The sequence below is a fragment of the Gracilinanus agilis genome, chromosome 1 (genome assembly GCF_016433145.1).
Source record: "Gracilinanus agilis isolate LMUSP501 chromosome 1, AgileGrace, whole genome shotgun sequence".
In the NCBI taxonomy this organism is placed as follows: Eukaryota; Metazoa; Chordata; class Mammalia; order Didelphimorphia; family Didelphidae; genus Gracilinanus; species Gracilinanus agilis.
Genome location: NC_058130.1, coordinates 475,121,657 through 475,144,846, shown reverse-complemented (window position 1 = coordinate 475,144,846; position 23,190 = coordinate 475,121,657). Strand labels below are relative to the sequence as shown.

General features: G+C 41.9%; 1 protein-coding gene across 1 annotated transcript in view; it reads right to left on the bottom strand.

Moving 5' to 3' along the window:
- Positions 1–21,299: 21,299 nt before the first annotated feature.
- The window catches only part of PHLPP1 (PH domain and leucine rich repeat protein phosphatase 1), a 284,553-nt gene continuing 282,662 nt past the window's right edge, over positions 21,300–23,190 (bottom strand). The window contains exon 18 of the mRNA XM_044665749.1: positions 21,300–22,960. Within this exon, the coding sequence (XP_044521684.1) occupies positions 21,746–22,960 (1,215 nt within the window). The 3' untranslated portion in view covers positions 21,300–21,745. The remainder of the gene's footprint in view (positions 22,961–23,190) is intronic.

Below are 23,190 nucleotides of genomic sequence, written 5' to 3'. Positions count from 1 at the left end.
CTTTGGACATGATCATTGCCATAATGACTATGGAGGCAACTGGGCTTTGTCCAAGGATGCCAGATTTTGAAGATGTTTGCAGCCCTTTAACAGTCTTGGGGGGGAAATGGTTAGTGTCTCAGTAATGAGATAGGCAGCACAGTGAATAGACCATTGAGCCTGGAGTCAGGAAGACTCAGCTTTCTGAATGCAAATCTGGCCTCAGACACTTACTAGTTGGGTTATCCTGGGCAAGTCACTTAACCCTGTTGGCCTTGGTCTCCTTATCAGTAAAAGAGCTAGAGAAGGAAATGGCCAACCATTCCAGTATCTCTGCCCAAGAAAACCCCAAATGTGGCCACAAAGAGTTGAACTCAAGTGAAATAACTGAACAAAAACAACATATATATGGTAGCTGTTTCATTCTTATTATTCTTATTGCTGTTAAAGACCAGAGAAACTAAATGATATGCTCAAAGTCACAGAAAATAGCAGAACTAGAATCTGAACTCAGGTCTCACAACTCTATGATCAGTATTCTTTTCAAAAATGGAATTGATTGCTTTTGGTATTTTTTAAAAACATTTATTAATATTAATTTTTAACATGGTTACATGATTCATGCTCCTCCTTTCCCCTTCACCCCCCGCACTCCCCCCACCCATGGCCGACGCACATTTCCACTGGTTTTGTCATGTGTCATTGATCAAGACCTATTTCCATATTGTTGATAGTTGCATTGGTGTGGTAGTTTCGAGTCCACATCCTCAATCATGTCCACCTCAACCCATGTGTTCAAGCAGATGTTTTTCTTATATGTTTCCTCTCCTGCAGTCCTTCCTCTGAATGTGGGTAGCATTCTTTACCATAAATCCCTCAGAGCTGTCCTGGGTCACTGTATTGCTGCTGGTACAGAAGTCCATTGCATTCATGTTCTTCTGGCTCTGCTCCTTTCGCTCTGCATCAATTCCTGGAGGTCTGTCCAGTTCACCTGGAATTCCTCCAGTTTATTATTCCTTTTAGCACAATAGTATTCCATCACCAGCATATACCACAGTTTGTTCAGCCATTCCCCAATTGAAGGACATATCCTCCTTTTCCAGTTCTTTGCCACCACAAAAAGCACAGCCATAAATATTTTTGTACAAGTCTGTTTATTTATGATCTCTTTGGGGTACAAACCCAACAATGGTATGGCTGGATCAAAGGGCAGGCATTTTTTTACAGCCCTTTGAGCATAGTTCCAAATTGCCAGCCAGAATGGTTGGATCAGTTCACAACTCCACTAGCAATGCATTAATGTCCCAATTTTGCCACATCCCCTCCAGCATTCATTACTCTCCCCTGCTATCATTTTAGCCAATCTGCTAGGTATGAGGTGATACCTCAGAGTTGTTTTGATTTGCATTTCTCTAATTATTCGAGATTTAGAACACTTTCTCATGTGCTTATTGATACTTTTGATTTCTTTACCTGAAAATTGCCTATTCATGTCTCTTGCCCATTTATCAATTGGGGAATGGCTTGATTTTTTTATACAATTGATCTAACTCCTTGTGTATTTGAGTAATTAGACCCCTGTCAGAGTTTTTTGTTATAAAGATTTTTCCCCAATTTGTTGTTTCCCTTCTGATTTTGACTACATTGTTTTTGTTTGTACAATGCTTTTGGTATTTTTAGAAGACCTTTGATGGACTGGGTGATTATTTATCAGGGAGGTTGTAGAAGAGATTCATGTTTTAGGGAGAGGTCACACTAGGTAAATTCTTCTAAGGTCCCTTCCAACTCTAGATTTTGGATGACGGCAAGACCCTGGTTTGCAACTAGGTGGTACAGTGGATATAGCACCTGGCTGGAGTCAGGAAGGCTGGAGTTCAAATCCGGCCTTTGACACTTACTAGCTCTGGGACCCCGGGCAAATAACTTAACCCTGTTTGCTGCAGTTTCCTCATCTGTAAAATGAACTGGTGAAGGAAATGGCAAACCACTCCAGTGTCTTTGCCAAGAAAACCCCAAATGCGGTCGCAAAGAGCTTAATATGACTGAACGATAACTATGATGATATCTCTGACAACAGTTGTGGCCGTCTCATATTTGACCAGTCTTGTTCAGTGACCTACCTTCCTTCCTTCTTCTAGTGATTCAAAAGTACTTCTACTTATGCAAAAGCAAAATATATGACATCACTTATCACATGTACACATATATATGGCTACATGATTTGGGGTTTTGCCTTTAAAAGATTGCTCTATAGTAAAAATGAATAATATAGAAACACATCAAGTGACAACAACTGTACAACCCAGTGGAATTGTTTGTTGGCTCTGGGGGTGGCAGGGAGGGGAAGAAAATGAATCATGTAAACATGGAAAAATATTTTAAAATAAAATAACAAAAATTTTTAAAAAGTATTTCTACTTATCTTAACCAGATGTTTACTACACTCTACCACCAGTAGACTCATTATTAGAAACAGAAATCATCTCTTTCAAAATTAGAGTGATAAATTTACCATCCTACCTCTGTTGCTTCAAGAGCTTGAAAGGAAGGGGCAGCTGGGTAGCTCAGTGGATTGAGAGCCAGGCCCAGAGATGGGAGGTCCTGGGTTCAAATGTGGCCTCAGACACTTCCCAGCTGTGTGACCCTGGGCAAGTCACTTAACCCCCATTGCCTAGCCCTTACTGCTCTTCTGCCTTAGAATTAATACCCAGTATTGATTCTAAGACAGAAGGTAAGGGTTTAAAAAAAAAAAAAAAGCTTGAAAGGAACTTGATTCTTTTTCTAGAACTCTGGGAAAAGTTGGCACTGCCCTTTTCTTCCTCATAGAGGTCATGGGGATTTTCCCCAGCACTGAATTAATCTTCACTGTGTAGGGACTGAATGAAGACTTTCAAAGTCTTGTTTTCAGTAAGTTATTGCTAAATGGACCTTGTTTCTTTCCAGGTTCAAAACCACAAAAGAAATATTCCTCTGAAGTTTATGATAAAAAAGGCATATTATTTGAATGAAAAATTTATGGTTGCTGTAAAAATATAGAGCATGGTTCTATTGACTCCTATTAAAAAATAAAAAAGAAATCAGCCCTCTACCCATTAAGTGCTCATGTAGTTGATGGATCCTTGCTTCTGTCATAATAAACCAGAAACACCTCTCAAATGGACTCTATCAATCTACCCTGTGCCACCCCTGCTCCCCAATAGGCTATGATTAAAAGTCTTCCCTTTTTTGCTTCCCAGTGAACCATAAGAATTTATAATGCACTTCCCCAGGACCAAGAAACCATCCTTCTATCACCAACAAGGAAGAACCCATTCATCGGCGCTGGAAAATTAAGGACGTCCACCTTTTGCTTTTTAAATTAAGGTTGGTACTTTACTTTTACCCAGAAGTAATTATCTTTACAAAACACTGACTCCACTGGTAAGGGCAAAAGTCACTTCCAGGTAAAACATGACTAGCTTCACCTATTTCAGAGGTATGAAGTATAGATTTTAAACAGGGCTCCAGCTCCCAGGTGTGTGGGAAATTAACCCATTTCTGATATTTGTTGACTGAAATATTGTGATGGAAAATGATGCTAACAGAACCCAAGTTCGATAATTTTTAGAGCTGGAAGGGTTCTGAGAGGTCATTTAGTCCCACCACCCTCATTTTACAAAAGAGGGAACTGAAGTCCCTGGAGAATAAGCAACTTTCACAATGTTACACAGCTATTTAATGGCAACACTCCAGTTCTCACTCCCGGTTCATTAGCACTATAATTAGAGAAACACCAAGCCTGAGATAGAGTGATTAGGCTGTATTGTACTGTTGTTCCTCCACAATTCCTGGCACATCATAGGCAGACTAGAGTTAGAGCTGGAAGGAAACCCAGAGGTCATCTCACATAATGTTCTTCCTTTTCCTAGGAGGAAAAAGGGCCAGAGATTGGAAATAACTTGCCCAAGGTGATAACTTGCTGCAGGCCATAAGTGCTAACGTCTGGATTCTAACCCAAGTCTAATCCAGATGCTGGATTCAGTGTTCTTCCTAATGCTTAGCACAAGGAGGAAATTGTTTTATAAAAGAAATTTTTCTCATGGGTTGGTGATCCGGTCCTTGTGGGCTCATCACCAAGCTCTGAGAGAAGAAAAGAAATGCAATCTCATCTGATCCTCACAATAACTCTGTGAAGTAGGTGATATTATTATGCTCATTTTACTGTTGAGGCTCACTGCTGTTGAGTATCAGGTATTTCAGGGAGGTCTCTGGTATGAGGGCTTGCTGAGCTCATCCACTTTCATATCACCTCTCACCTGTGACTCCAATAAATTGTAGCATGCCCAGCAGCCATACACCAGCAATACTATTTCTGCAGGCAGGCTAAACCTGGTTGAAGATAACTGACAGACCTCCAACTCATTGGTGAGTTAGGGGGATGTCTACCCCAAACATGTGACGACTTCCCCTGGTGGAATGGATGGAGGAGGACAAATTGTTCCAATGGTCATAAAGGTGACTAAAGTAGCTTCTGTGGAATACTTAGAACTTGACCAAACATTGAAGACACCAAGGCTATCCGCAGTCATCCTGACTTTTTTCCTGTCCCAGGACTTCGATGCCTTTGGAAGAGAGAGACTGATGACTTTGTAGAACTGTCTCATTTAAATCCAATTCATACACAAGATATCATCCTGTGACATTATTGATCCTCCTTGAAAATGAAGGATGAGCAACAAGGACCAAGCCTGAGTTGATAAGACAACCCAATATGGAAGAAGAACCCAGCCTTGAGATGGAATTGTTCCTTGACACTCTGGGTGAAAAGAAGATAGAACTCTCCATCTGGCATATGTCTCTATCCTCTCCTCCCACTCTCTTCTTAACTCTCTTCAGATTGGCTTCTAACCCCATCATTCCACCAAAACTTCCTTCTCCAAAGTTATCAGTGATCTCTTAATGGGCAAATCCAATGGCCTTTTCTCAATCTTTCTTCTTGACCTCTCTGCAGCCTTAGACACTGCCAATTACTCTCTTCTCCTTGTTACTCTTTTCTCCCTGGTTTTTGGTGACAAGTGTTCTATCCTGGGTCTTACTACCTATCTGACTATTCCTTGTAAGTCTCCTTTTATGGATCTTTATCCAGATTATACCATCTAATCTTGACTGTCCCTCTAAGCTCTGTCTTGGGCTTTCTTTTCTTCTCCCTCTAATACTATATCATTTGCTGATCTTATCAGCTCCCATAGATTGAATTATCATCTCTATGCTGATGATTGTCCAATCTATTTATCTAGGCCTAACCTTTCTGCTGATCTCCAGGCTTGCATTTCCATTTATTTTTTGAATATTTCAAACTGGATATCCTGTAAACATCTTAAGCTCGATATTTCTAAAACTGAATGAATCCATTTTTCCCCTCAAACTCTTTCTTCTTCCTAAATTCCATATGAATTTTATGGGCATCACTATCCTCTCAGTCCTTCAGGCTTGAAAGCTAGGTGTTATTTTTAATTCCTCCTCCTCCTCCTCCTCCTCCTTCTTCTCTTCCTCCTCCTTCCCCTCCTCCTTCTCCTGCTCTTCTTCCTCCTCCTCCTTCTTCTCTCTCTTTCTCTCTCTTTCCCCACCCTACCTCCCATCCAATGTGTTGCTAAGTCTTATTGATTTTAGACTTGCAAAATCTCTTGCATATCTGCATATCCTCCCTTCTCTTTTCCCCTTTCATACAGTCATCACTCAACTTCAGTGGTACCCTATCCTCTATTAAGCATTCAAAACCCTTCCTAATCTGGTTCTCTTGCCTACTTTTCCAGTTATACACTTTAGAAAACCCCCATTCTCCCATCCTCACCCCATACTCTTCACTACAGCAACACTGGCCCCTTTGCTGTTCCTTGCACGCCATCTCCTGGGGAGGCATTTTCACTGAGTGTCTGCCATGCTTGGAATGCTTTTTTTCATCTCCACTTCCTTTCTTCCCCAGTTTACTTACTTTAAGTCCCAGCTCAAATCTCCTTTTCTTTCTTTCTTTTTTTTTTTTAAACTCTTACCTTCCCTCTTGGAATCAATACTGTATATTGGCTCCAAGGCAGAAGAGTGGTAAGGGCTAGGCAATGGGAGTTAAGTGACTTGCCCAGGGTCACATAGCTAGGAAGTGTCTGAGACCAGATTTGAACCTAGGACCGCCTGGCTCTCAATCCCCTGAGCCACTCAGCTGCCCCCTCAAATCTCCCTTTCTACGGGAAGCTTTTTTCCCTAATGCTAGTGCATTTCTTCTCTTGATTATCTCCAATTTATCCTGCATATATCTTGTTCATATATACTTGCTTAATATATTAGACTGTAAGCTCCTTGAGAGCAAGGAATCCCTCTTAGTACAGTGTACTTAATTCAGTGCCTGGTATTTAATAAATGCTCATTGACTATCTAAACTTTGTCCCACCCCACATGATATTTTGCAGAGGTATTTTGCCTACCTGCTAAGTAGGAGATATTGTACCAAGAAGTAGGGAGGCCCAGAAAGTCAAGGCACTTGGCCAGGGGAGCTTAAAGTCAACCCTAGCCCCAGCTATTGGGAATTGGTTGAGCTATGGATAAGAACAGTAAGGCAATAAACATTTATTAAGCACTTACTATGGACCAGGTACTGGGCTAAGTGCTTCTGGGTGTTTCCCATCTATGTATCTTCTCACTGATATGGTGCCTATGCATGAGAGGGTACTTTGAAGAATGTTTAGTAGCTACTGTTCTAATGATACAATTCTAGTGAATGCTTATGCTTTGAGCTACTTTAGTGTTTCAGGGCATCCAGGTTGTCTAATGGATAGACTGGTGAGCCTGGAGTCAGGAAGAGCTGGAGAAGGAAATGGCAAACCCCTCTAGTATTTTTGCCAAGAAAACCCTGAATGGGGTCATGAAGAGTCAGACATGACTGAAAACAATTGAGTAACAACAAACTGGTTTTATCTCTTGCTATAGTTTTAGAAGTGAACACACCAAGAGAACATTATATACTGCTACAGACTATTTGAAGATTTATGAATGTCTACCTTCAGAGAAAGAACCAAAAAAAGAGTAGAAAAACAAAAGGCATAATCTATATATACACTTTTTGGTTGGGTGATGCCTTCTATGGTGCAGGGAGGGAGGAGATACTTGGGAATTTAATGTAACCAAGAAACAAATAATTTAAAAAAAGAAATGAAGACCCAAAGAATGCCTGGAACCTGGAGACACCCTTCAGGTGACCAAACCGAATAGTTAGAGTTGGAAGGGAGTGCCACATACTCACATATGTACGTGTTTTCTCCTCCAAAGGAATGTAAGCTTCTAAAGGAAATGGAAGGTTGAACTTTGTATCTTCTCTCCCAAGCATGGTTCTTGGAACATAGTAGTCTTCTAATAAAGACTTGCTGACTGACTGATTGATTATTGCAGCAACATGAGTCAGGGATTTAAGGAGGAAGGAAGGGCTATTTCTTACTTTAGGCAGATTTATGAAGTCTGGCTTATGGGAGGACATGGCCCTTAGGCTGTTTGTATTATTTAAAGAATGAGATAAGACTCAGGGGAGCCTTGAGGGTCTGTGTAGGGCATTTCAATACTGTTTCAGTGTCCCTAGGAGAAATTTCTAGAACACAGGTGTGTCTGGTACCTGTCCACTGTTCCTCAGGAAGGCTGCTGGGGAAGTGTCTATTGCCCTTCCATGGGTGTCTGTCATTCGATTCCAGTACTATTTACAGTCTCATATGGCTGGGGATCATCGTTCTTGGAAGGGCCCTACGTTCTCCATAAATCAAGCCCATTTTTCACTTACTAAAGAGATCTCCCCCTTGCTGGGGAAACCCTGCATCCTGTGTGTCTGCTCCATTTTGCCTTTGGCTCAGCTAAGAATGAGAATAAGCCAGCTAGCTCTCATAACACATGCCTTGGACTGAAAATTACGCTCATTTGTTCAGTGCAGGAATTATCTGATTATCTAGATGGAGCTTTCCATTTTTTCTTTGGTAAATGCAATTTTAAAGGAATTACAAGCTAATATGTCTGCCTCCAAAATAATCATTTCGTGATTGGTTCATAAACAGACACAAGGAACCCCAGTTGAGGCTAAATGAGGAGGATACATTCTTGAATAAGAGGCTTTCCATACTTAGAGAAAGCTGTATTTATTTGTACACCCACATGCTGCCAATGCTATATAAAGTTCAAACAACGAGCCTGAAAAAGCAAAGGGATCTTAGATTATATGCCAATCAAAGGAAAAAAAAAACCCTGAGAATGGCATGAAATGCTGTCTCATACTGTTCCCATCCCCCAATTTGGTTAGTACTCAAATCAGTATCCTAATGATAATGATAATAAAAGGTCACATTTATGTAGAATTTGTGGCATAAAATATATTTCTTTCCCAATAGCCTATAAGATAAGCAATAGTAATATAACTATTTCTGCTTTACTGATGAGGATATTAAGGCTCGATGAGGTATTTTACCTAAGGTAATAAGCTAGAAAGCCATAGTGCTGGGAGTCAAACCAAGGCCTTCCACTTCCTAGGAAACTTAGGTTATTTCCACTAATCAGTGCTACCTCTAAACCAGCTCTGTCTGAACACAGTTTTCTATGAGATTTCTTCTTTAAAAATATTTTTTAATTTGCTAGTTACATTAAAAATCCCAGGTATCTCCCTCCCTCCCTTCCTCCCCTGCACTAGAGAAGGCATCATTTGACCAAAAAAAAGTATATATAAACTGCCTTTCATGTTTCTCTTTATCAGTTCTTTCTCTGGAGGTGGACATCCATAAATATTCTCCAAGCATTAATTCTGTAACTATATATATATATATATATGTACACACACACATAATGTTTTCTTGATTATATTCATTTCACTCTTCATAATTTCATGGAGGTCTTTCCATGTTTTTGGTAAAAAATTAGCCGGCTTGTCATTTCTTACGTCAACATAGCATTCCATCACAATCATATATCATAACTTGTTTAGCCATTCCCCAGTTGATGGACATCCCCTCAGTTTCCAGTTCTTTGCCACTAGAAAGAGAATGGCTATAAATATTTTAGAATGTATAGATTTTTTCCTTTTCCCCCGAACTCCTTGGGAAACAGACCCCATAGTAGAATTGCAGGGTCTCAGGGTATTCCCAGTTTTGTAACCCTCTGGGCTAGTTCCAGATTGCTCTCTAAAATGCAGTTCACAGTTCCACCAACACTGTATTAGTGTCCCCATTGAGACTTATTCTAAGAGGGGGGAAAATTGTTATGCTTATTTATATCAAGTGGATATTTTTTTTCTGGGAAAGGCAAATGGAGGAGTTGGCAAAACTGGTTTTATCACAATCCAAAGCATAATTTCATGAGACTCTTGGTCAGTGTGTACCATACAGAACTCTGATAAGCTGAAGTATAAAAAGACCACCACAAGACTTCATTATAGCTTATGAACCAGCAACTATTAAGAGAATGAGGAGGTTGAGAAATTCCAAATGACATTTTCCATAGTAAATCAATATATTTAGTGGTATCAGAGGATCATGGGATCAAAGAAGAGCTAGAAGGGATCCTTGAAGTCACCAAGATCAGAGAGAATGATCAAAAAAGTGTTTTGGAATAAATGACTCAAGTATGAGAAATGAAAAAAAAATGCCAGAGGTACCATGTTACCAAAGAATCATTGTGCATGAGAAACTGAAGAAAAGATGTTGTATGAAGAGGGGGGGAAATGCTAGCTGGTTACACAGGGAGAAAGCGGGGTTGATATCTTTGGGATAAGACTTCTAGTACACTGGATGAGCTTCCTTCTGAGAACTTGGAAATGAAATACCAGATTAGGAAAGCATAGATGGGTTGCATGCTGCTCCCTTGAAGAGAATATCCGTATTGAGGAACTCAACAATCCATTGCAATATAGAAGCAGGTTAAAGATAAAATTTCCTGAAATACATTTTAATATGGGTGATAACCTAGGCAAACCTCAAGTTGATTGAGTGACATCTAGTTTTCCTTAATTTCTTTTTCAGTCACATAACTGTCAATAAAGCCTTTGGAAAGAAGGAAGGAAGAAATGCTTCAAGGGAAGCATGGATTCTAGCATTTCAGGATGGAGGGCTCTCTTCCCCCCCTCCCCAACATGTCCCAGGATTACTTCCAGTGGTCAGAGAAAAGTGCAATCTCTATGTCCTGCCAGCAAAGACAACCTCCTACAAGTATTCTGACTGTCACCCTGCCCAGTGCTCTTTCTAATGAGCCACACTCAATATGTTATTGTTAAATGAAGTCCTCGTTGAAATTAAAAAAGGAATTGGGACTTTATTTTTCAAGGGCTGGTATGAGACAGACTTGCCTAACGGGGATTTGGCCCCAGACATTTGGAACAGGGCATCTGGAGATCTCTTATCAGAGCCATGCTGGCCTGAGAAACCAGCTGGCTGGAAGGTCACAGCATGTTCCTAAGACTTATGTTTGGAAACACACTCTGGCACTGCCATGAGTCCTTTAGGAAGGGAAGGCTCGGAGGGTCATGGACAGGGTCCAAGTGAGTTGTTAAGACCTGAATTCCAGAATCCCAACAAAGCTGTTTTGTGGCAGCAGCATCGGCAAATGAATGAAAGCCCCCAACTGTGAGTTTGGGTTGGGAAGGGGCAAGAGACAGACAGTTGACAGAGAACTCGTGGACTTGTACTATCTCTTTCAGGGGTTGTTGCTGATGTTGAAACCAGAAACAGAACCCTGATTTGATTGGGGTATAGAACTCTCAATGAGGAAAGCTCATCTACCCACACAAGCCTATGCCTACTTTGCAATTCAAAATCTTACATAGAGATGGTGCAGTGGGCCTGGCATGAGGGTGACATCTAGTTCTAGTTATTACATATTTATAGCTACTCATATCTAGGATATTCTTATGTTATAGATTTTTAAAAGAAGAAAAAAATAACCAAAAAAAAAAAAGAAATTACATTTAGACCAGAAACTCATATTATATACTATGATAAGCTCCAAATGGTTACATGAACTTGATATAAAAGGCCACATCATAAAAAAAATTAGAGGAGTAACTATGGATGTATAGGATAGGGAGGATCAAAGGAGAGAGAATTTTTGAAAGCAAAACAAGTTTCTGTAGAAACAAAAGCAATGCAGCCAAAATTAGGAGGGAAACTTGGCAGGGGGTATAGGATTTTTGTAGAAACTTTATTTCATAAGGATCTGATATCCAAAATATATAAGGAATTGATACAAGAAGCATTACAACCTTTTCCCCAATATGTAATTAATTGGACAAAGGATATGAATAGGCAATTTCTCCAAGGAACATATACAAAAAATCAATAGTTATCTAAAAATATTCTAGATCACTAATAATTAGAATGCAAATTAAAAGAACTTGGGTTTCATTTTATATTTATCAGTTTAACTAAAATTCAGTCTCAGTTACTTACCTGCTATGTGACCCCAGGCAAATCACTGGATCTCTGTTTACCTCAGTCTCCTTAACTGTAAAGTGGGGATATCAGTAACAGCTACCTCCAAAAGCTGTTGGGAGACTTAAATGAGACAATATTTTTAGATTAGCACAAATGTGCTTAGTAGAGTGCCTGGCATGTTGTGGTTGCCATAGAGATGCGTATTCCCTTCCCACCCTTCCTTCTTACAGTTTCCTGAGAGCATCCAGAGGTTAAGTGACTCAAAGAACTCTTAATCTGAGCCCAGATCTTCCTTTAAGGCTGGCTCTCGAATTCACCTTGTCAAACTGCCTCTCCTTCAGCAGGGATTTTTATTTTTTTTTTTTTAGTGGAAGTTTGATGACTACTGGGGTAGATTTATGGGAGATCTTGTGGATGGGAAGAAGGCTTGTTTACCTCTGGGAAAAGGAGATAATTCTAGAATAGAATATGTTTATGTTAGTAGAAATGCCTTTGGCATGTAGGAAAACCAAGTAAATCCCTGAGGTCTTTTTGGGTCATCCCTATACAGGTTAATTTAGTGACCCAGTGCCAGTTATATTTACCCCGTGCCCTGGTTTCTCCATCTGAGAAATGGGGATATTAAGATTTGCCTTTGCCACTTCACAGAGTTCCAGGGATCTGAATTAATATGTCTATATCTCTACAGGTTAATCTGGTGCAATAGAGGTCCTTCCACCTTCTGGAAATCTTTGCTCCTGCCCCTTTTCTCCAACACACTTAACCCTACTATTTTTGCTAGGTGTTAATAATAGAAGAAATTCAAAGAAAATTTCATGCATTAGCACCCATGGAAAGAGAATTTTAGTGTGAAAACAGCCTGAGAATAATCTACACGGGCATAAGATCTTACACAAAATACAGCTGTTCCAGACACCTTCCAGCATGCCATAGGAGAGACTGAGGGTAGAATACTGGGGTTACCTGCTGTAGGCTTGCAGCTTTCAGTGGGTGGGGTACATTCCATTATGCTTATGGTATGCATTGGGTGCTTAGAAATGAGTCACACATTTAAATCAGCTATTTTTAACATAGTGAAAGGCTAGTAGGAGGAATATTTGATTTTTTAAACAATATTATAAATTATGAAGCAAATAAAAGAAATTTCTCTGTATTCGTGATTTATTCCTGGCTAACACAGCAATTCTCAGTAACTAGAAAAGGTTTTAAGATCTCCAAAAGGAGATTCTGGTGACAGTGTTCCTAGTAAGTCAGAGAAGCAAAGGCCCTAACAAATGAGTTCAGGTCAGACGTTAACATCTGGAAATGTAAAAGGTTTGGGAAAAATCACCTGTGAACTGCTAATTCAGTTTTCCTTCAGTGAATATAATTAAAAGAAAACGAGTTAGGTAAAATTAAATGGTAATCATTGGAATATGTGGGAAGAAATGAAAAAAGATTCTAGAAATGCTTTTTAAAAATGTAATTTTAAGAGTTTAATTTCCATGCCACCCATTTCCCTTCCTCCCTTCCTCCCTTCTCCTCCTTCCCTCCCCCCCAAAAAAAGTGCCAAGCAATGGGAGTAATTCAATTCAGAGTGAAGAAAAGGACAAAACCCTCCAATTGTCTTTCTCCTGAAGAGGATTGATGGAACACTGTATTTCTGAGAGGGAATGAAATGAAATAGCTAATGAAGAAAAATCTCGCAAAAGGCACTTTGCTTTTATAGGCTTCTCAAATTCGGTCTGAGAAAAGGCATTTTAACAGCCAATGGCTCTCACTGCCAGAGTAAAGAGAATTCAAGGCAAATGTGGGAAAGTACCCAACCTGGGTGTTCCAAAACTCAGTTACAAGGAGGGAGATGCTCCCTCCCATACTTGAAGTTTAGGCCTTGACCCTCTACCTCGGATTCTCCCCTCCGACTCTCCTGTGGCACACAGGAAGATGTCTGAAACAGCTGGATTTGGTGTAAGATCTTATGCCTGTAGAGATTATTCTCAGGCTGTTTTCAAGGATGGGGCTGCCTGCTTTTCGAAAGGGTGTTTGTAAATAGATTATCTCGGTTCCTCAAAACTCTACAGAAGAAGGGTAGCTAGACAGCTCAGTGAATAAAGAGCATGGCTTGGAGATGGGAAAATGCTGGGTTTAAATCTGGCCACAGACACGTCCTAGCTGTGTGACCCTGGGCAAGTCACTTAACTTCTATTGCCTAAAACTTAACAGCTCTTCTGCCTTGGAAACAATACACAGTATTGATTCTAAGACAGGAGGGAAGGGCTTAAAAAAAAAAACAAGCAAACCTCTACTGAGGCACCAAGACAGATAACAGTATCACCATTTTATAGATGAAGAAACTAGGACAGAATAACTATTTTGATTAGACCTTCAGCATCGTGGCTTGTTTGTGGTCCAGTCTTCTTCCCATTTTACAGTTCTGTTGCCATTAGTTCAAAGGGGTGGCTGATACACTCAGAACACTTCACATAATTACGATTTCAGCAACAACTCTTAGGAAGAGCCTCGTTTTAGTACTAGTTTCTAAACATCCAGTTGTAGGATCCTAGTGATTGAAGTCAGGAAAGGCGTAGGTGGGCATCATTTATCCCCAGCCCCTGGTTTCACAGATGAGGGAACTAAGACCCAGAAAGGTTAAGTAACTTGACCAAGGTAAATGGATAATAGAAAACAAGTCAGTATTTGAACTCAGGTTTTCTGCTTGCAAATCTAGGGTTCTTTTCATCATACCATGCTGTTGCCTGATGTTGGTAAGAGAGAGGAGTTTGGTGTAATTTGTATAATCGTGCAAGTGGCAGGAGAGAAACTAAACCCAGGACTGCAGATTTTTTTATTTATAAGGGACATTTCTATCATCTTGCCCTATTCTCTCATTTTACAGGTAAGAAAAGTAAGGCCCCCAGGGATTCAAACTCAGATCTTTTCTGCTCACACAAATGAAAATATTTCTCCTCAAAATTCAGTGGAAAGGGCACTGAATCCAGTCCTGGAGTCTAGCTCTAGTTAGGTCATCTCTGGGACTGATAAGAGTCGCCATATTGATTTTGGCTTCACTTTTCCAACCTATAAAATAAAAAGCTTTAATTTGAGGTTCTCTCTAGGTTTCCTACTAACATCGTATGATAAATGACGTGTCTAGGTAAAGTCACTAGAAGTGGAAAATCTCGGCCTGAAATCCAAGCATTCTAAGTGGTGCCTCACCACCATATAACCTTACCTCTTCCCATGATTAATGATAGTAAAAGATTTGTGAAGAATATCATAATATCATAGAACTAATAGGTGGATGGGCAGCTAGGTGGCACAATGGGTAGAACACTGGATCTAGACTCAAAAAGAGCAGGGTTCAAATCTGAACTCAGACATTTATTAGTTGTGTGTCCCGGGCAAATCACTTAACCCTGTTTGCCTCAGTTTCCTTATCTGTAAAATGGGCTGTAGAACCCAAACAAACCACTCTAGGATCTTTGCCTAGAAAACCCCAAATGGGACGACAAAGAGTTAGACAGGACTGAAACAATTGAACAACAACAGAGGTGGAAAAGACTTTAAAGGCCTTTTAGTTCAGAGATGTCAAATGCCCTTGATTAAGATTAAAGTGTAATTGGGAAATATTTAACAAAATAAATAAAAATACAATAGAACATATGTAACATTAATATGTGGTTTTTCTAAATTGAAATGTGGCTTGCAGGGATCTTTCTATGGTTTGGTAGCCCAGTTTCTATTTTGAGTAAAATGCCATTAATCTATTCCAACTTCCTCATTTTATAGATGAAGAGTTAAACTTCTTAATTAGATTTTCCTTCTTGGCCATTCTTCAATTCCTACTTATATAGGTGTTCTCAATCTTCAGATGCCACACAGGTAGATTTCAAAGGTATCTTCCCTGAGAATCTACATGTGATTTAACAAAGTCCATTCCTTTTTGAAACCAGCCAGGATAACAGCTAGATTGAGCTGTCTGTCTCTGATTAGGCTGATGAAGGCATATCTTTCTGGAAGAGACAGAACATCAGTAACTGGCTACAAACGGCAGCATAGATTGAAGCTTGTAGAAACTAGAAGCTTTTGATCAAAGAATTTAAGAGAGAGAGATTTTAGAAATCATCTAGTCAGACTCCTACTTTTCAGATGGAGAGGCCAGGATGCTGGGAGCTAAGACGGCAGAGTAAAGGATGCTCCCCTACCCCTGATTCCTCCACACACAGACGGAGAGTCTAAGGCACTAAGAAGTGGTTTGCTCTGGTCACACAGCTGTAAGGCAGAAGGAATGAGAATTTATACCTGGGACTTCTGGAGTCAAAGTCAGTGTTCTTCTCATTGTTGCCAAAATTGGAAAAATCAGGGAAATGGTTCACTCCCAGTTCCATGACAGGCAGAGTCCACTGTTCCTTCTGATAGACTTACTTCCTTCTGATTATTTTCATAATACTGATGTTCACAAGGGTTGGTTATCAACAATTTGGAAAGCAGATGCCTCACCAAAGGCCCTGTGAACAACAAATACTACAGAACATACCAAATGTCCTTAGTGGGTAGGCAAGAAAAGAGTCAACTTTCTGCCTTTTTTTTTTTGAGAGAAAAAGGGTTGAGTAGTTGCTCACTCTAGTTCAGCCCAAGGACTGACCTCACCAGTAGATGGTGCTATGACAAAAGCAATCCAGAGGACATGCTTGCAACCCAGGAAAAGAAATGTCCACTCAAGCTTTGAGACCCGTCCTGAGGTCCTCAAGCAAACAGCCAGCCAGCTAGGAAGCAGAGAGTGACTGGTTTTGGGAGAGGAGGGTCATCAGGGGCAGATGTTGCAACCAGACTTTGGAATGGGGATGTTGGCACAGAAAGGAGGATGATGGGTCATCCTTTCCAAGATGATCTCTTTCCAGCATCCCCTACATCCAAAACAATCACACAAACACGCCCTTACAGACTTCAAAGATGAAAAAAGCAACTGCTCACAACAAACTGGGGTCAGGTGTGGCAGCCTGCTTATGACTACTTGTATCATTTGGATCCATATGTGTGTCATGTCTCCCTAACCATATTGCAAGTCTCACCACCCTCCCTCCCTTTTTTCCCTACCCAGCAGCTAGCATAGTTGTATGCTACTCTCTATCCCAGGCCACTGGACAGCCTTAGACCTTTATTTTTGCAAGCCAAGGTCTGCACTAGAAAGATACGTGTGCCAGAAATTCCTCCCCAGCCTTCTAATAAAAAGTCTTCCTCTATGGTACTTCCCTTCTTTTCTCTCACTACATCTTTCTTTAGGGCTGGTAAACATCTACTTCTCACTCTTGAAATTCCTGATTTAGATTGTGGACAAAAACATTTTTCATTGTTGTCTCTCTGCACTCATTCTCTTGCACTTTGGCTCTCCCCTTTACCCTGTCTCTACTCTCACTTTGCATGTGTGCCTACTCCATTGTGAAATTTCCCTTCATCCTCAATCTTTTCCCCGACACTCCTGTCTTAAATTGATAATTGAAACTTGGTTATTCCCCCAAAGGCACCTCACTCCATTGCCCTCTCCAATATTGGCTATTTCTTTTATGCACCACTCCAGTCCTTGCATTAATACAGGTACCATTTTGAAAACTTCCCTTGGCCACTACCACTTTCCTTTGAAGTTTGAGCTAGCCATTATATCTCTTATCGAGACAAGATATTCTTGTTGCTGCCATCTATCAACCTTCCTTTTTCTTTAATAGGTTTAGCACCTAGTTGTTCTTTTCTCCACTTCCAACGCTTGCCTTCTTTCTTGGTATTTTTGATATTTTAGGTGATGACCTAAATAAAGCTTCTTGAATAATGGGCTTCAACTTCCATGATGTCAGTCCCTATTCCCCTTAGCCATCTGGCTTCATCATCAACCAGAAAGTGTTCTTCTGGGGAAAAAGATCTTGGACCTCACCCAGACCATTTTCTGCCCCACATCTGTGATTACCTCACTCCTCCTAAATTTCATTTTTGTTGTCACTGAAAATCTTAGTCCCTCAGGGTTATCCCAGACTATCAAATCTACCTCTTCAGGCTGGATCTTAGTTAACCAATTCAACAAGGTGCTTTTTTATATTCTTGACTCCCTGCCATTTATATTCTAATCCACCAAACCTGGTTACTAACACTATCAGAAAGTCACAGAACTTTGCATACAGGATTACAAACTGGCTATCTAATCTCAACTGGGCTCTCACCACTGTAGAGAGATTGCTTATCTTATTTCTTTATTTCTTCCCACACCATGTTTCAACCTTTCAAGTCTCCAACTTCACTCCCCCCATCCCTTAGCTCTGATAATGACCTAGCCTACTTCTTTACTAACACTGAACATGAGCTCCCATAGCACCCTTTCTCCACACCTCAAAATCTCTTTTGCTCCACTTTGAGACATGGACTTTCTTGCCAAAGATAACCCTCACCACTTGTGCCCCTAATCCCATTCTCAACTGTATTCTCCTTTAGGATGTCATCCATTCTCCATCTCATTCCCAAGCTTTATTGACTTGCTTCTCCAATGGAGTTCCCCTCTCTTTGAAATACCTCACCAAACCTTTCAATTCCTTCAAGCTATCACATCTTGCTAGCGTTTCATTTCTAAACTCCTGAAAGGGGCATTCTATATTCCTCTGCTTCCACCTCATCAGCACGCATTTATTCCTCAGTCCTTTATAATTTAGGTTCTAACCACACCATTCTACTGAAACTGCGGCCAAAGGTTACCCATATTCTGAAGGATCAATCCCATGAATCTCTACCCTGACTGACCTTTTTCTAGCACCCCACCCTGGTGACTAACCTCACCCTTCAGATACCCTAGTTTCCCTTGGATTCAATATTTTTCTCTACTTGTCTTTTCATTACCCCATCTCTTCCCATCTGCCAGGAAATGAGGCTCTGTCCTTAGGCTCTATTTGGTGATCTCATATTCTCCCACGAGAATATAATCTAGTTCACTCCTTTATGTGGAACTGTAGGCACACGGGGATACTTGCATATCTTGTGTCTCAAACTTAGCATGTCTGAAAGTGAATTCTACATGTTTCCTATTTCTGTGGAAGTCTTCGTCATCCATGCTAGAAATCTCTGCATTATCTTGACTCTTCTTCCTTGTCACATCCTATATCCAATTGCCATTGGTGATTCCACTTCCACAAAAATCTCAGTTTTTACCTCTTCTTCATCACCTCTCCTGGGCTACAATAGCCTCCTAGCTAGTATCCTTTGCTAGTTTTTGTAATCCATCCTCACCACAGATATCAAAATAAACTTCCTAAAGACACCCCATCTGATCATATCACTGCCCCCAAAACTCACTGGGTGTGGTCTCTAGCATATTCCTTCCCATAGTTATTTTACCTCATGCACTCTATGTTCCAGCCAAACTGAATCAGATATTTCTCAGTTCTGACTTTTCATTTCCAAATTCGATGTATATTTTCAGGCTCTCTCATGCCTAGAACTTCTGTCTTTTAGAATCTTCTCCTTTGGTGACTGCTTGTATGACAGGGGCTTCCCTGATGCCTCTGGCTGAAAGTGTTCTTCCTTTCCTCACATTTTCCCTGAATTCCTGGTTCATTCTCTCCTTTGCCTCTAGAACACATTGTCTTTTATTATATGTACCTGTGTACAAGTCATCTTTTTGCAAAGTGAAATGTAAGCTCCTAGAGGGCAGGGGCTGTGTTCTTTTAAATTTGCATCCCTAAGACCTAAAAAAATGTTTTGCATGTTTTAAGCACTAAATAGTTATTGAATAGATTTTATTATAAACACAGGTATGAAATGACTAGATAAGTCCTAGCAAGCTTCTCTATGGAACAAATCACAGAAATATGAATTAGAAGCCACATGACTCTTCTCATTCTGATAATAAGGTATCAGAAGGGGAACAATTTACCGTCAGAGAGGATGGGATTGCTTCATGCTTTATGGACCCATGACTACCATAACCTCTCCTGTAGTTCAACAGTGCATTCCAGGGTGGAAACAATCTTTGTCCTCCTGTCCAATCAGTCAGTCAATAATCATTTAATAAGCACCTACAAGCTGGGCACTCTGCTATGCACTGGAATCCCCAGTAGCACAACCACTTTGATCTCTTACCCCACAGTACATTCTGGCACTACTCTATGTCTTTGGATTAAGATGAAGCGTAACAGGAGTCTTGGGAGCTATTTTGGTCTTATATACCCCGTGACACTGACCTTGGAATGGCTCCAGATATACCAAACACAATTCAGAGCTCTGAAGTAGAACAAAAAACTTGATTCCCACTTACCTTCTCTAGACCTGTCTATCTAGGGCCGGACTGGATTACCTCTCTGGATTTGAGAAGAGATGGATGTACTGCCTCAGACACTCTGGGATCATAGAATGTTAAGAATCAGAAAGAGACATGAGAATTCATCTAGTCCAAGTGCCATTTTACAGCTGAGAAAATTAAGGTCCAGGGAAGATACATGACTTGCTTCAGTCACAGTTTGTTAGTGGGAGTGATGACTCTTCTCCCCTTTCTAAGGGAGTGTTTGCTGTTGGAAGCAGACAGCTCTGGAGGCTATCCAGATCTTCATTTTCCTTATGGAACTTGCTCTTACCTGAGCTGGACTGGGTAGAACCCTTTCTGTAGCCTTAGTGGTTCCCAAGGGGTGTGACAGGGTGCGCTCCTGTAGTCGCCTCTCCCTTTCAGATGGTAGAGCCATGAACACTCACCCTCTAGACTTCCAAGGTCATCCTTGGGCTACCCAAAGAGAAGGACAAAAAGCCCAAGTAATACCCTTTTCATCAAAATGGTGGTATGGAATGGGGTTGAAGTAGAAACACGGATGTACAAAGGAGGTGGACAATTCAACTGAGATTCTGGAGCTGCAGGAGTCTGTCCCTGGTCTAGTCTATGGTGGTTCCTGTCAACATCTCTCCATAATGAGTAATGAGTAAGGCAGCTTTTGGTTTCTATTCTGTAAGTGGAGAAGAGCATGATGAACTGCTCATGTGAGCCTGCAGGACAAGGAGGATTGTTCTGTGTAATGCTCACTCTTTCCTCGATTCCTACTCAAACAGGGCTATAAGACCAGCCACATGAACCAGCAGGAACTAGGAGAAATCTGATTTCTTTTTCAATCCAGGCTATGCTATTTTGGGGAAAAAAAATCACAAAGCATTAATATTCATCAATACATAGGCCAGCCATCCAACAAACCTCAAATACCTCCAAAACACCCCAGTCCTCCAAGCCCATCCCAGATGGTAGAGTTTTTAAGACACTTCTGATTGCTCAGACAAAAGCAGATGGGCCCATTACTTGTAAATTTTATATTTATTATAACAAAAATTATGACATGGTCATTTGTGCATTCTGCTTTAATATAACTCTTGGTATGTAAATGATCTAAATGAGCTCTATACAATCATGCTGGTTGTGGCAGCAATAAGGAACACAAATAAAAAATGTCTGGAAAAGTAGGTATTTGAGGGAAGGAAGAGAAGGAGGGGAAGAATCAGAGGCCCACTGGACATGGGTTATTGTTCAATGGTCTTAAGAATCACCTTATTTGTAGACAGCTGGTCTGGCCACTTAGGCTCACCACAAAAAGAGTGTGAACCGAGAGAGAACTGGAGAGCCAGGTATAAATAAGGTGGGAGTCGGGGAAGAGAGGAGAACACAAAGTCAGTTATTCAGGCTGTGTCCTTATGCTGAGACTACAAAACATTTTAAGCATCACTATACAACACTGAGCTATTTACAATAATAATTTCCCAATCAACTGTTCTCTCAGAGAAAATTAGTGAATCTCAGTGACTTCAGTCACCTGACAGAGTAAAGCAACTCCTAGGAGTTAGTCTCCATATTCTACAAATGTCTATCATTTTCAAGACCAAAAAAAAAAAAAAAAAAAAAAAAAAAGCCTTTCCCTCCCCCCCAAAGAAATACAGTATTACAATATTACTGAATCATTGAGCACTGGCAGTCTGCCCTGTCTTCCAAACAAACAAACAACAACAACAAAAAAGCCATTTTTAAAAAATATTACATCATCATTATGTTTCTCTGCAATATATTAAACCTTTTGTTCTTTGTCTTTACACTTCTGATATTTTAAGGGAGCGGGGAAAGGAAGAGTTAACCAATTAAAATCATATTGGTAAAGTGTCACTAGAAGAAACATGGTGATTATTAAAAAATAGCAAAGGAGAGAACCTACAGATTAGCTGCAAAGGCAAACTGGGGAGTTGGGGAGAGAGGAAGGGAGGAGAGTGGAGTAGAACCCCTGGTTTAATGTGAGCCTGGGAGACTCTTGCAATTCAGTCTTTTCTGGTTAGTTTATTATTATTATTTTTTTAACAGTACTTGCACTGGGTCATAGTGGTGTATCATAATAGTCTGGCAGCTGGTCCATCTGATACTGCCTGTGCTGCTGCTGCTGCTGCTGCTGCTGCTGCTGCTGCTGCTGTTGCTGCTGCTGTTGTTGGTGCTGCTGCTGCTGCTGCTGCTGCTGCTGCTGCTGCTGCTCCTGGTGGTGCTTCATGATTTCTTTGACCTCCTCTTCCAGCTCCGGAGGGATGATGAACTGATCGTCTGGGTCAGGCTGGGCGGGGGCGGCGAAGTAGCCGCCTGTCTTGCGGAGGGGCGCGTCTGCAGCCACCTCGATCACGTTGTGGCTCCGCTCCAGGGGCGCCACGGAGCCGTTGCCCCTCCTGCGCCCGATGGTCCCGGTGGCCGAGAAGTCGGGCTTCCTGGGCGGGCCCACCTCGTCCTCGTTGGCACTGATCACGATGCCTTCGTCGCTGGCCTCGGCCGGCGCCTGGAGCGGCTGCTGCCGCTGCCTCTCTTTCTCCTTGGCCTGGCCACAGTGAATGTCCACCTCCACCTCCACCCTGCTGCCGTTGGTGAAGACGCCCTCGATGGGCTCCTCGTCGTCACTGTCGAGGCCGTTGTCAGAGAAGGCACTGGAGAAGGTGGCGCTAGAGAGCTGGCGCTGGAAGGCGCTCGACAGGCACACGGGGTGCAGCATGCAGCGCTGCTCGCCGGGGTAGCCGGGGCCGCTCTCGCTCAGCGCCCCCGGCGGGGGCTCGTCCGAGGCTGTGGAGCCCACCTCACTGCTCATCTCGGACGTGGAGATCTCGCTGCTGATCTCAGAGGCCATGCCGCTGCTGGACGAGGGCACCCCGAGCCCGTCGGGGGGCCGGTCCTTGATCACCACGTTGACGGAGGGAGGGAAGATGCCGGGGCTGGGTGGGGGCACGCCGCCCGCGCCCAGCTCGCAGCAGCAGAAGCTGTCCTCCGTGACATTGAGCTGCACCACCACGGCGCTGATGCTGTCGTTGCAGCCGTAGCTCTGGGCCAGGGTGCACAGCTTCTTGGCTGCCGCCAGGGCGTCCGGCACGTTCCGCACGGCCTCCACCGCCTCTTCAATGGACAGGCTGTCCCACAGCCCTTTGCTGCCCAAGATGAAGAACTCGTCCTGCGGGGTCAGCGTCACCGACTGCACGTGGGGACGGGGAACCACACTGGGGTGCAGGAAGGTGTAGCCCAAAATCCGGGTGGACTCGGTCACTCCATTCACCTTGCCATCCTGCGGGAGAAAGAGGAAGGACAAAGCAGAGTGAGGAGCCCATTTGCACCCGTCCAAAACCCACAGCCCACGCGAGCAGGGAAAGCCAGGGCATCGCAAGCCACACATACAATGGACGGCAGGAAGGTATCTGCGGGGCATGTGCTTAGTGAGGTCGCAGCCTCTGAGAAGCATGGTCCTGAAACCCCAGACACGGAGGAGTGCCAGGACAAGAGGAGCCTCACGTCATG